Source organism: Octopus sinensis, linkage group LG25 (assembly GCF_006345805.1).
Source record: "Octopus sinensis linkage group LG25, ASM634580v1, whole genome shotgun sequence".
NCBI classification, from domain to species: domain Eukaryota; kingdom Metazoa; phylum Mollusca; class Cephalopoda; order Octopoda; family Octopodidae; genus Octopus; species Octopus sinensis.
In genome coordinates this window covers 3,912,120-3,927,119 of record NC_043021.1, presented here as the reverse complement: position 1 = coordinate 3,927,119, position 15,000 = coordinate 3,912,120, and the positions used below count along the sequence as shown (strand labels likewise).

Below are 15,000 nucleotides of genomic sequence, written 5' to 3'. Positions count from 1 at the left end.
ATGGCCAATGATAAGAATAAGACTGGAAAATGGTAAGACTAATGAAAGGTAAGAAAAAAACGGGAAAATAAAGTCACTTGGTACTATACACACACCCACACACACACTGCATAAATTGTTTTTCGCACAAAAGAAAATACAGAAATGTAACAATATGCATAGCCAAGGCACACTGGCCTATTTATGGTTATGCTGTGAAACTATGCAATAATAATAATGATAATAATGATAATAATAACAGTAATAATAATAATAACAACAATAGTAATAATGATAACAATAATAATAATGATAATAACAAAAATAATAATAATAATAATAATAAATAATAATAATGACAATAACAACAATAATGATAATAATAATAATGATAATGATTACAATAATAATAATAATAATGATGATTTCTTTATTGGCCACAAGGGCTGAAATATAATAATGATGATAATGATAATAATAATTCCCTTGAATTTTGAAGCTGCAAGAATTTAGAATATGAAAATTGTAAAGGTTGTGCCTATAGTAATTGGTGTACAGAGAATTGTGAGCAAAGATATAGATGAATGGTTGAAAGAGATTGGAATAGAATGCTCTGAAGAGTTTCTGCAGAATGCTTGCCACTATTGAGAGATTGTGGGTACCTGCTACCCACTTAGATTCTACCAGATATAAAAACAAACCTGAGTCAAATCAATGATGATAATAATAATGAGGAATAGGATTATAATGAACATGGTAGCATTTTTCTTTTGTTTTTATTTTTTTTAACAAATCTGCTCAGAACAAATTATCTAAACGACTAATTGTGGTAAAAAAAAAAAAAACGGAAGAGAAAATAATCCCAAAATGTAATTTAAAGTAATTAAGTATCAAATGCTATTGGAAGGGAATTTGATCTTTATGGGTGACAACTCCGGACATGTTTCAGTCTTTTTAGGCCTCATCAACAAAGCAAAGTGTAACTGTAACTGCAAGGTCTTAGGCTGAATAGAGAGGTAGAAGATTTTGTTATGAATGAGCACTGAACACACACACATAAAAACAACATGGCTGAATGGTTGAGGAGTGTGTCTCACAATCCTGGGTTCAATCCCACAGTGGAATTTTAGGCAAATGTCTTTAACCATTTAGATTAACCCAAGCCTTGTGAATAGAACCAGTTATATGGAAATTGTGTCGAAGCCTGTCAGATGAATTATACCTGTAATTCAAAGGTAAGCATCTTCAAGCTGATTCTGCCTAAGGATTATATTAAGGGTACACACTTCTGTGGGATACTCAACCACTTAAGCATTAATTCAATAACAAGATAAAACAATTGATTGAACAACTGAAGCTAGCAGAGATCTATTGACCTCACACACATACATTCAGTAGAAGATACTTGCCCAAGGTGCCATGCAGTGTGACTGAACCCAAAGCCACCTGGTTGGGAAGTAAGCTTCTTACCACACAGCCACAAAATCAATATTGATAGTCATTGATGAAAATCTATATCTTAGAGACTAATGAATTTGGGAATTATTTGAAAATTTGAAACCAAAATTCTTCAGATTAGTAATATTCCTTTTGGTTGTTTATTTATTTACATTTGTTTTTTGTATTGTTTTTTTTTGTTGTTTGTTTTTTGTTTTCTTCAAGAACTTGAAAGAATATTTTTTCATTCTTTCATGTTTTTTTTTATTTTATTTTTTATTTCTTTAAAAAAAAGATTTTTCTGTTTCTTTTAGAAAATTTGACAAATTGATGAGTGATTTTCTTTTTTTGTTTTTTTTTTCTTTCTTATAAAACTCTTGGAGTTTCTCTTCTTTTCTTTCTCCTTCTTTTCTCTTCCTCTTCTTTCTTCTCCTTTTTTCTTCTTCCTCCTTTTCCTCGTCACCATTAGTGAGAAGCCAAGAGTGATGCCATTGTTTCACTTCCTTCATCATTATCTTTACAGGGCAAGAATCTGACATTTCACCCTTCACCAAACAAAGCATACCCCATGTTTCTCTCTCTCTCTCTCTCTCTCTCTCTCTCTCTCTCTCTCTCTCTCTCTCTCTCTCTCTCTCTCTCTCTCTCTCTCTCTCTCACACACACAAAATTATGAATACATGTGTTTATTATTTTCTCTGTCAATTCTCTCCTAAACACATCTTTCTTCTTTCCTTAAAAAATATAAATTGTTTTGTCAGGTTAAGTTGATTTTGATTTTTATTGTCTTGGCTATTATTTATTTATTTAATTATTTATTTATTTATTGCCTGAAAGTAAATGAAATTACTCTTTCACCCTTTCATAATTGTATCATTCACCTTCTACCTCTGTTTTTTCTAATTACACCCTCTTGTTATTCTGAATTTTTTTTTTATTTTCATTTATTTTTATTGTAATTACCAGCATGAATTTCTTTTGTTTACTTTCCTTCATTTTAATATCTTGTTTGTCTATTTAATTAATTTTTTTTTAAATATATTTTTGTTTTATTTTTTTTAATATTTTTTTTTTTTTTTTAATTTTATTTTACTTCAGAAATCTCCAGCAATATCACTTACTCCCCACCCCCTTTCAGAATGTCTGTTTTTGTACAAATTGCTTTGGTTTTAATTTTTAAAATTTAATTATTTAATTTTTAATATTTGATCTCCTTTTTATATTTTTGTGTTTGTTTGTTTGTTTGTTTGTTTGTTTTATTCTTGTAAAACTTTTGAAGCAGGAATTGCATGAAATCTTTCACAAGTGCCATTTGAATATTGCTTCTGTCCGATCATCTGTCTGTACGTCTGGCTGCTTATCTAAATGCTTGTTTGGTTATCTGTTTATCAATTTATATGTCTGTCTGTCCGTCAATACATCTGTCTGTTTATATGTCAATTTATATGTTTATCGGTGAAAGCATGTGGCTTAGTGGTTAGGGGCATTCAGCTTATGATCGTAAGGTCATGAGTTTGATTCCCAACAGAGCATTGTGTCCTTGAGCAAGACACTTTATTCCACGTTGCTCCAGTCCACTCAGCTGGTAAAAATTAGTAGTAGCTGTATTACAAAGGGCCGGCCTTGTCACATTTTGTGTCACGCTAAATCTCCCCAAGAACTACATTAACCCTTTAGTGTTCAGATTATTCAATCAAACATAATGCTTATTGATTCCCTTTGATTTGAATTAATCATGCATTATCTCATATCTTCAAGATCTCGATGGTGTAATTACTTAATGTAGAATAACATTGTAGGGTAGGTGTGAGAGCTTGGATCTGGTCAGTTTGAACATATAACAGATTAGCTATTTTGGTCGGATATGGCCGGTTTAAATACTAAAGGGTTAAGGGCACGGGTACCTGTGGAGTGCTCAACCAGTAGCATGTAAATTTCGAAAGCAGGCTCTTCCTGTTGATCATATCAACTGGAACCTTTGTCATTGTAACCGATGAAGTACCAGTTTATATGTCTATTCAAATATCTATCTATCTATTTATCTATCTATCTATATGTGTGTCTGTCTATCTGCATATATTTGTCTCTATATCTCTATCAGTTTGTCTGTTATTGACCTAGCTATCTTACCCACTTGCAACTCCCCTAACCACCTTAAACCTTATATTGTTCTATGCCATTTTAGTATTCAACAAACATCATCTCCTCTATCCTTAGGACATGTCCAAACCATTGCCATTATCTCTTCCTCCTTGTCTCTCCTCTCTCTCTCACTATTTCAGCTAATCTGTATACAATCTATGTAAGCTTTGCACTAATGTCCATTAACACTGAGAACAGAACACTGCCATGCATTCAGCTCTCTATTCTGTGTTAATAATGATAAGTAACTACAGATTAGTTGACTATAACTAGATTAAATTATCGGTAAATACCAAGTGCCATGACTGCATCATGAAAGCAACGGTTCTGTCCGATACTTCAGTTCCCTTGCCCTTGACTCCCTTGGGAGAATAAATGTGCATAGGAACCAGAGCTATGCAGTAACAACGATGCCAAATGGCCATTCTTTTATTTATCTTGGGTTCTTTAAGACTTTGCTGTTAGATACTCTGAAAGCCTCTTCTCTTGACTGCTGCTTCACATTCCAGGAATTTACTGCAATGCCAATATCATTGTACATTGACACAAAGGCAGGCTAAGATGACATCAGAGTAAAAAAAAAAAAAAAAAATGTATGATTTGTAGTTTTGCTAACACTCTGATGAACTCTCGTTTTGACAACCACTTTATATTTCATGACGGTGCTCAAGGAATTTACCACAATGCCAACATTGTCATACTTCAAGCCAGAAGCAGACTAAGATGACATCAAAGTAACAAAAAAAAAATTGGTAATTTTTGTAGCTTTGCAAATACTCTGATGTTTGCTTGTCTTGACAGCTACTTTATATTTTATGACGGTGCTGCAGGGAATTCACCACAATGCCAATATTGTTATACTTTGAGCCAAAGGCAGACTATACTGGCATCAGATTAAGAAATGTATATTTTCTGTTGGTCTGCTACTAATGCAGAATTCATGGTTGATTTAGAAAATTAATTGTTGTTTTTATATCTCTAATTCATACCAGAAAAAGTGACAAGTCCGTCCATGGATCTTCTCTACCCGCTATTCCCTAAGGGGTAGAACCCACAAGCACCCTCTCCATAGAGTCCTATCGGAGGAAGTCATCATTAGGCTTTTCAAGTCACAAGTCAAATGTAAATAGCAGCTTGATGCTAGGCACAAAGAGGACCAACAAAAACTGCGATATGAAAGGAGTTTGAAAGAATAAACATGCTGCTTTGTCTGTCTTATGGGTTAACAAGGGAAATGTTTGGATCTTAGATAAAGAATCCATTCAAAAAAAATATATTGCAGTATCCACCCTACAGCTTGCAATTTTTTCTGGGAGATGCTGGGTGGGAGCACAAAGGATCTGCATCTCAGGACCTCGAAGCAGGTCCAGGAAGGGAACAGCTGATGGTGACAAGTAATTTTAGAAATATTTTTTTGTTTGACTATTTGGGGTTATATTTGATCTTGGAAGTATATCATGATCTTATCTTCTGAATCATGAGAAATAGTGTGTTCCATTTGAAGGCATTAAGCGTAATGCCATTAAAAGAATTTCTTCCGCTAATACCAAAATATTGTTAATCGATTTCATTCCGTTGGCCGTTGCCAGCACCGCCCCGACTGGCCTCCGTGCCGGTGGCACGTAAAAGCACCATCCGTTTGTGGCCGTTGCCAGCCTCGCCGGTGGCACGTAAAAGCACCATCCGTTCGTGGCTGTTTGCCAGCTCCGTCTGGCACCTGTGCGGGTGGCACGTAAAAAGCACCCACTACACTCACGGAGTGGTTGGCGTTAGGAAGGGCATCCAGCCGTAGAAACACTGCCAGATCAGACTGGGCCTGATGCAGCCTTCTGGCTTCACAGACCCCAGTTGAACCGTCCAACCCATGCTAGCATGGAAAACAGACCCTAAATGATGATGATCTTTGTGAGGAAGAAGACATTTTAGTCAGCTCTGAATTCTAGGACAAGTTATCTGAAATAAAAGTAACATTCCTGTAGCTAAAATATCTGTTTGGGGTCAAGGAGGAACCAAAACCACCTCCATACTATTTGAAGGCAATGTTTTTGCATTTTAAGGCAGCGAGCTGGCAGAAACATTAGCATGCTAGGCGAAATGCTTTGCAGTATTTCTTCTCGCTTTATGTTCTGAGTTCAAATTCTGTGAAGGTTGACTTTGCCTTTCATCCTTTCAGGGTTGATAAATTAAGTGCCAGTTGCATACCGGGGTTGATCTAATCGACTGGTCCCCTCACCCTAACTTTCAGGCCTTGTGTCTAGAGTAGAAAATATTTTTGTATTTTAATAATAAGGGAAGTAACTTTAAGTCATTGTGATAGTATTGACGTTTCACAGCTACCATGGCAACCAAAGTTATTTCTTCATTAAATGTAAGTTTGAAAACTGAATCAACAGATAGCAGTTACAACTTGATGAAATCTCCAGGAAGTTTAAATGACCAAGGCTCCAATATCCAAGTGGCTAAAATGTGTCAGCAGGACACCCAGGAGTCATGACCCAGATGTGGCCTTTTTTCTTCAGAAGCATCATTTCCTTCTCCCCAACACCTCATCTTTCAGTGAAAGCACATAGTCTTCATCAGTATCATTCTCAGTGATGCTGACACCACTTCTCATTTTACACCCTTTTGACTATCTTACAGTCAAAGAGATTGAGAATTCAGTCCCTTTGTCAGTAACCCAACCATATCCTAGTGCTGGGTTATAAAATCAAGTTGGTGGCTGCTGCTGCTGTTGTTGTTGCTGCTGTAGATGGTGGTCAGTCTAAGATCAGCATTCGATCAAGCAAACCCACGATAAAAACCATTCCCTCTGTGACCATCACATCTTAGTTTTGGACATATTGTATCTACACTTGCATTGTTCCATGTACTCTTTCTGCTTTTGCAATGCTAGAGTGCAATTAGAGGGAGATTTGGTTGCCATTTTTAACACAGTGAGCTGTTACATAGAGGGTCGTCTCTTCTTCGATCACTGAAATAATCATTTCATTGCAAATAGTGATGACAAACCAAATTGATTGATTGATTAACCAAACAATTAACCAATCAATTTATTAGTTAATTGGTTAAACAGTTGACCTATTGACAAATAAATAATAAAAAAGTGAAATAGAACCAGTGTGTGTTTATTGTTGGCATAATAACCTTCCCAAGATACATCAAAGTATAAAAAGTTTATTTTAATCACTGTCTGGTGTAATCGTTCTACTTTTCCAGTGGTAATGTGCATTTAGAGGGAGATTTGGCTACCATTTTTAACACAGTAAGCAGCTACATAGATAATTTCATTGCAAATGGTGATGAAAGGACTTTGACAAACCAAACTGATCAATTGATTAACCAAGAAATTAGCCAATCAAATATTTTATTAGTTAATTGCTTAGATACTAACCAATTGACAAATAAATAATAAAGAAGTGAAATACAACCAGTGCATGTGTGTGTTTGTTATTGGCATAATGACCCTCCCAAAATGCATCAAAATAGGTTTATTTTAATGAGGATTTAAACAGCATGAAGTTTTTATATCTGTGTCTCTATTTGTTTATTCATGCATGTATTTTTCTAAGTGTATATGTGACACCTCAGTATCTATACATGTCTATGCGATGTATTCATGGAGTTATGTTTGTAGATGTATATATGACACTAATAACTTTATATACTTCTGTACTCTAACTTCCACTTTATTCTTAAAGTTTAATGCTGTAGTGTGCATGAGAATTTATTTTGTTCCCCTCCAAGTCATTATTATCTGTTTATGCCGACACTCTAACTGTCATTTGGTCAGTTGTGATGACAAGGTTTCAGTCGATCCAATCAATGGAACAGCCTGCTCATAAAATTATTGTGCAAGTGGCTGAGCACTGCACAGACATTTGCACCCTTAATATAGTTCTTAGGGAGATCCTGCATGATACAAAATGTAACAATGCTGACCCTTTTCAGTACAAGTATTCCAGGTGGCGAGCTGGCAGAAACGTTAGCACGCCGGGCGAAATGCTTAGCGGTATTTCGTCTGCATTACGTTCTGAGTTCAAATTCCGCCGAGGTCGACTTTGCCTTTCATCCTTTCGGGGTCGCTAAATTAAGTACCAGTTACGCACTGGGGTCGATGTAATCGACTTAATACCTATGTCTGTCCTTGTTTGTCCCCTCTGTGTTTAGCCCCTTGTGGGTAATAAAGAAATAGGTATTCCTCGATTTGGAATCCAAGTTGGACTGAGCCAAAACAATCCTTCAGGGAACAGTCGAAAGTAGCAGAGGCAGAGAAAGAGGTGGGAGAAGAAGTGGAGAGGCCTAAAGATGAGAGACAGATGATAGAGATGGGTGGAGGGATCATCATCATCATTATTCAATGTCTGTGTTTCCATGCTGGAATGGGTTGGACGTTTTGACCAGGGCTGGAAGGCTGTACCAGACCCTAGTCAGATTTGGCATGGTTTCTTTGGCTGGATGCCCTTCCTAATGCCAACCACTCCAAGAGTGTAATGGATGCCATTTGCATGGCACCAGTATCTGCCATGACTTGAAAAATCACCAAGTTACATTGTTTAACCTGCTTTAGGGATTAACTTCATCTTACATTCCAATAATTATTTTTACTTATTGAATTTGATATAAAAATTTATGTTCAGACATCGCATAATCTATTTTCTCCACAAAATTATTTATTTCCTTGCACTCAAACAAAAACATGCCCATGCACACACACACACACACACATATAGATGTATATGTATAAGCACATATATGTATAAATGCATATGTATACATATCTGTGTATGACTATATATGTATGTGTGTATATGGAGTGGCTGTGTGGTAAGTAGCTTGCTTACCAACCACGTGGTTCCAGGTTCAGTCCCACTGCATGACATCTTGAGCAGGTGTTTTCTGCTATAGCCTCAGGCCAACCAAAGCCTTGTGAGTAGATTTGGTAGTTGGAAACTGAAAGAAGCCTGTCATATATGTGTGTGTGTGTGTGCTTCTTGACAACTGATGCTGGTCTATTTATGTCTCCGTGACTTGGCAGTTTGGCAAAAAGAGACTGATAGAATAAGTACTAGGCTTACAAAGAATAAGTCCTGGGGTCGATTTGTTTAACTAAAGGCGGTGCTCCAGCATGGCCACTGTAAAATGACTGAAACGAATAAAAGAATATATATATATATACATTTATGAATGTGTTCAGATTTTAAAAAATTTTTTTGTTTTCATTCTTAGTTCTATTTCCAGATGATAAAGTACCATTTTCAAACCTTGACTCATTGATTGATCTTGGAGATATTGAAGAAGTAGATGAAGATTCTCATTCAAAGCTTTTGGGGCTCACAGATTATTCTAATTTTGATAAAGGAACAGGTAAGTCTACTCATTATTTTGTTCTCTTTCAACTAATGAAATATTCGTCCATATTAGATTTTTATTGACGAACTGTAGTGATTCTGTATGTTTTATGAACCATCTCTCCATCTATCCGCTCAGTCGAAGTCGACTCTCGGTTACTCGATGGATCAGTGTCTTCCAGTCAGTTCTATCCTGGGCCGCTTCTTTCAGATAAAAAAAAATTAATGTTGTTGTTGTGACTTTATAACCATGCCCCTCACCTTTTATTTTCAAGCTTAGTACATCAAGGACTAAAATATCAAATATGTCTTCCTTTATTTTTGTAGGAGAAAAATTGTTAGGTGTTTTGGGGTTTTTTTTTTTTTTTGTATCTAGCAAGTTGAGCTATCGTTGAGAGAGTGGTGTCTACAAACAAAGTGTGTAAAATGTCTGCCTTGAAGTTTTGGGTTTATCAGGCTGGAATTCTCTGGGTTTTCATAGTATTTACGCTAAACTCATCTGTACAAGACTCTTCCCATACAAATCTCTCACATACAAGACTCCTCCATAGAGGACTCATACATACAAGACTTCCCCATACATGACTCCCCCAATTAAGACTTTCCTTTACAAGACTCTTCTACTTTATTGACCCTAAAGAGACGAAGGGCAAAGTTGACCTCATTGGGATTTAAACTCATAATGTAAAGAGCCAAAACAAATACCACAAGGCATTGTTTGGTCCAACACTCAGAACCCTACTAATCCACTCACCTGGACTGGTGTTTTAATCTATGGACCCATGAAGGATGAAAGACAAAGTTGACCAATGGCCAATATAGGATTTGAACTCAGAATGTAAAGAATGAAAAACAAATCGTACAAAACATTTTCTCCAGTCCCCTAATGGTTCTACCAATCCAAGGCGAGCTGGCAGAAACGTTAGCACACTGGGTGAAATGCTTAGCCGTATTTCGTCTGCGTTACGTTGTGAGTTCAAATTCCACCGAGGTCGATTTTGCCTTTCATCCTTTCGGGGTCGATAAATTAAGTACCAGTTACGCACTGGGGTCGATGTAATCGACTTAATACCTATGTCTGTCCTTGTTTGTCCGCTCTGTGTTTAGCCCCTTGTGGGTAATAAAGAAATAGAAATAGGTATTTCGTCTGTCTTTATGTTCTGAGTTCAAATTCCGCCAAGGTCGACTTTGCCTTTCATCCTTTCAGGGTCAATAAATTAAGTACCAGTTACGCACTGGGGTCGATGTAATCGACTTAATACCCATGTCTGTCCTTGTTTGTCCGCTCTGTGTTTAGCCCCCTTGTGGGTAGTAAAGAAATAGGTTCTGCCAATCCAACATTCTCAACAGACACATAACAATAGATTTGTTCTTTCTGCATCTTTAATGAACAGATGCACTCGGACACCCTGGACATGCACACGTACTTTAAAGACAAACTACTTACTGGACTGATTATATTATAGCTATTTTAGTTTTGTACCCATCCCCACCCACCCCACCTTTATTTATTTCCTCTTTTCCTTTGTTCTTACCATTTTCCTGGCATTGTCTTTTATCGAAATTTAACAAGATTTTCCTTGTATATGTTTCAATTTCCTTTCCAGGAAGGAGTATTTCCTCCTTCTCTTCCTCACCACTCTCCTATCCTCCCTCTTCATCTATATGCACAGACACTTACATGCATGTATGTATATGTCTGTAGATATATGTATGTATATATATATATGTCTGTAGATTATATATGTGTGTGTGTGTATGTGTATATATGTTTGTAGATGTGTGTGTGTGTGTGTATGTATGTATATTTATACATGTTTATATGTATGTATATTTATGTATATATATATATATATGTGTGTGTGTGTGTGTGTGTGTGTATGTATGTGCATGTGTGTATGCCTATAAAGATGTATGAATATGTATATAAATGTATGTATGTAAATAAATATGTATGTGTGTTTGTATGTATATGTGTATGTATATATATATATAATATATATATATATATATATGTATATAACAATATATGTATGTATATATATTTATATAAGAAAACCTTATCAAGTCCTTGACTTCAACAAGATTTGTTTTGGTTGTTTGTTTTTTTGTTTTTAATATTATTTCTCAAATAAATTTGTAAGACAACAGCAGCAACAACAACAACAACTGCTTCTGCTACTCTAGTTTTACTGCTTTTGGCATTGGTGTCTGATGTGTAACAAGTTCTTGTGTATATATAAAAAAAAAAAAATAATAAAATAAAGTAAAAAAAAAAAAATAAAAGTAGACTAGGTTGGTTGATCAGCCTTACAGTTGATGTAATTAATTAGCTTTATTGATTGTTGATAATCAATACTATGGAAGACAACCATCTGTTAGAATGAAATTTGAAACACCCCCACCACCGCCATCTTCGCCACCATGCCTTCTGTGCCACCATTATCACAGCCAACTCTATTACCATCATCATTATTATTATTATTATTATTATTATTATTATTATTATTATTATTATCATCATCGTACTGTGTGTTCGTGTGTCTTCTTTAGTTTTATATCTGAATTCACTAATGAGAATTTTTGCGTTATGTAGCTACAAATGAATAGCAAATCAAAGGCACAGCCTAGGGGACACACACATGTATGAGCATACACACACACACACACACACAGCTGCTTTCATTTTTAAACATGTCATAATTTTATGGGGGTGACAGTGCTAAGTAGTGATGCGTTTAAATACAAACTTGTTACCGGTTCAAATATGCTTGAAGTATGTTAGTTAATTTTTTGGCTCAAAAGCAAAAAGCAAGGCCATGTAGGGGGACATGGAGTTATGTACAGGGAGGGTGTTCATGTAAAGAGTTCAGGCCACTCGTGGTCAAGGGAGACTTTGAACCGAGCGGTCGTCGGCATCTTCACTATCTCGTCCAGCAGCTTATTCCACGGATCCGCAACCCGGACGGAGGAAGCCCCTCTCCTTCGATTGAGATGAAATCGTCGCAGATAGAGCTTTTCGGTGTGACCCCGCAGCCGACGCTCTGGAGCAGGAGTGAAGAACAGCTCTTTCGAGAGGTTACACTTTCCGCTTATGATGTTGTGAGCAAGAATGGTCAACCATATGTGCAGGTGCTGGTAGTGGGACTGAACCCGGAACCATGCGGTTGGGAAGCAAGCTTCTTACAACACAGTATAAATCCTGTATCACCTCACTCAATCTTTATTTCATTATTTATGATTCTTTCAAAGGCGGGGAGCTTCGAGGATTGCTAGCACATGAGGAAGAAATACTTTGTGGCATTTGGTCTGGTCCTTTACTGTCTGAATTCAAATGCTTTCAAGGTTAACGTTGCCTTTCATCCTGTCATGACTGATGGCTGTGTGGTAAGTAGCTTGCTTACCAACCACATGGTTCTGGGTTCAGTCCCACTGCATGGCACCTTGGGCAAAGTGTCTTCTATTATAGCCTCGAGCCGACCAAAGCCTTGTGAGTGGATTTGGTAGACGGAAACTGAAAGAAGCCCGTCGTATATATATATATATATGTGTCTGTGTCTGTCCCCCCTTCCCCAACATCGCTTGACAACCGATGCTGGTGTGTTTACGTCCCTGTAACTTAGCGGTTCGGCAAAAGAGACCGATAGAATAAGTACTAGGCTTACAAAGAATAAGTCTTGGGGTCGATTTGCTCGACTTTAAAAGGTGGTGCTCCAGCCTGGCCGCAGTCAAATGACTGAAACAAGTAAAAGAGTAGAGTAACCAGCCAAGTACTGGTGAGGGATGGGGGGGGGGTCGATGTAATTGATTAACCCCCTAAAATTGCTGGTTTTGGCGCCAAAATTTGAAACCATTTATGTTTCTCTGATATTGCTTAATGCTTCCTTTGTTGTTGTTGTTGTTGTTGTTTGTTTTATTTTAATTTCTCTTTGCTGATTCTTTTTTTCATTTTTTCCTTTTTTTTTATCAAATTTGTCTCTCAGTAACAATCTTCCCTCACAAGTTGAACCTGGATCGTCAGTTAACTAACAGCGTGTTGATATCATGGGTAGCCCCAGAAGTCGACCGGAATGTAGAAATAATTTGCTATCAGGTGTTTGTTGACAATAAATTTAAGATCTCAGTGAAAAGGAATGAAAGAACGAAAGCTTTATTAGAAGACATTGATTCCAAAAAGGTAAGTTTATTAAGTAAAACATGTATTTTCAATATAATGAGATTTGATCAAAAACTTGCAGGACTGGAGCTATAAAAAGAAAACTACTACACATATAGGCGCAGGAGTGGCTGTGTGGTAAGTAGCTTGCTTACCAACCACATGGTTCCGGGTTCAGTCCCACTGCGTGGCATCTTGGGCAAGTGTCTTCTGCTATAGCCCCGGGCCAACCAAAGCCTTGTGAGTGGATTTGGTAGACGGAAACTGAAAGAAACCTGTCGTATATATGTATATATATATATGTGTGTGCGTGTATGTTTGTGTGTCTGTGTTTGTCCCCCTAGCATTGCTTGCCAACCGATGCTGGTGTGTTTATGTCCCTGTCACTTAGCGGTTCAGCAAAAGAGACCGATAGAATAAGTACTGGGCTTACAAAGAATAAGTCCCGGGGTTCGAGTTGCTCGACTAAAGGCGGTGCTCCAGCATGGCCGCAGTCAGCTGACTGAAACAAGTAAAAGAGTAAAGAGTATATCAATTCAGCATTTAATCTCCTTTGAATTTGTCCCCTTCTGAAGCCACATACTTTATCCAGTGTCATTTCCTTTGAAGGAAGCATTCCTGGAATTCCTCTTTTCGGATAGCAAACAGCTACCACATTGTATTCTCTTGTATTTCTTTGATGTCTTGAAATCTTGTTCCTTTCAAGTGGGATTTGATTTTTGCCTTGGTTTTGGGGTTATAACCATAGACCCGTGATTCATCACCTGGTATGACAATTTTTGAAAAGTTTCCGTCGTCTTCGTCAGCTCAATCCAGGAGATCCTGCACACTTGATACCCAATCTCCTTTTCAAGACGATCACACTACACCCTTTACTTCTAAGCCCTGCTATAAACAATAGAAGTGAGGGAAAATATAACTTAGTGTGGATACACAACAGGGTTCAAAGTCAGTCTATGCCAAGCAGCTCTACGCTGCATACTTTAGCTTTGTTACCATAGCAACAGTCCCAATACCTTTTGATCAGACCTCATATATTTTATAGTGTTTGAAAATTTATTTTATATTTTGTGATGATAAAATACTGGCAACCACACACAAAGATTTTTAAAATATATATATATCATTCACACATGGGAGTGTGTGAATAATATTCTTAAGGTTAACATTTACTTACTTGTTACCACTTCTAGGAAGACAAAAATGGAGATTAATACCTGAAATTGATTTTGACTCCAAATATTATTCTTATTTCAAAAGAAAACTATATTTAAATTCAACTTTTCTGATAGATCTCCTCTAGAGGAATCCGATGATAGCAATTATATCAAAGAAATTTTTAATAAAAAACTACTGGGGCCAAATGTGCCAAAAGAAGGGGTAATACCTAAAATCAAATTAAAAACCTCAAATTTTTGTTTTGCAGGTTAGCTTGGTAACCTTGCCAGTGCTGATGCCACATAAAAAGCACCCAGTTCACACTGTGAAGTGGTTGGCATTTGGAAGGGCATCCAGCTGTAAAAACCATGTCAATACTGACCTTGTCTGTGCTGGTGCCACATAAAATGCACTCAGTCCATTCTACAGGGTGGTTGGTGTTAGGAAGAGCATCCAGCCATAAAAACCATTCCAAAACAGAGTGAAGCCTGGTGCAGTCTTCTGCCTAGCCAGCCCCTAACAAACCATCCAACCCATACCAGCATGGCAAGCAGGTGTTAAATGATGATGATACTGCCAAGACTACATCCTTGGCCTCCTTGTTAGAATCTCGTTGCCCTAACACAAATATCATTTGCTCCTCTTACCATCTGTCTGTCATCCATGCTGCTCTCACCTGTGGCTCTATCACCTTAACCTTTATCATTAACTGTGTCTTTGATAATGTATGAAAAAGAAAAAGATGTCTTACTTGAAAAACAGTTAAGGGTCAACTGTAAAACA

At 36.9% G+C, this 15,000-nt stretch overlaps 1 protein-coding gene across 8 annotated transcripts in view; it reads left to right on the top strand.

Annotated features, from left to right (window-relative positions):
* LOC115224461 (RIMS-binding protein 2) overlaps positions 1-15,000 on the top strand; it is a 595,300-nt gene that overhangs the window by 527,820 nt on the left and 52,480 nt on the right. For all 8 annotated transcript variants that reach the window (XM_036513377.1, XM_036513379.1, XM_036513378.1 and 5 more), the window contains 2 exons: positions 8,782-8,919; positions 12,887-13,080. In XM_036513377.1, the coding sequence (XP_036369270.1) occupies positions 8,782-8,919; positions 12,887-13,080 (332 nt within the window). The remainder of the gene's footprint in view (positions 1-8,781; positions 8,920-12,886; positions 13,081-15,000) is intronic.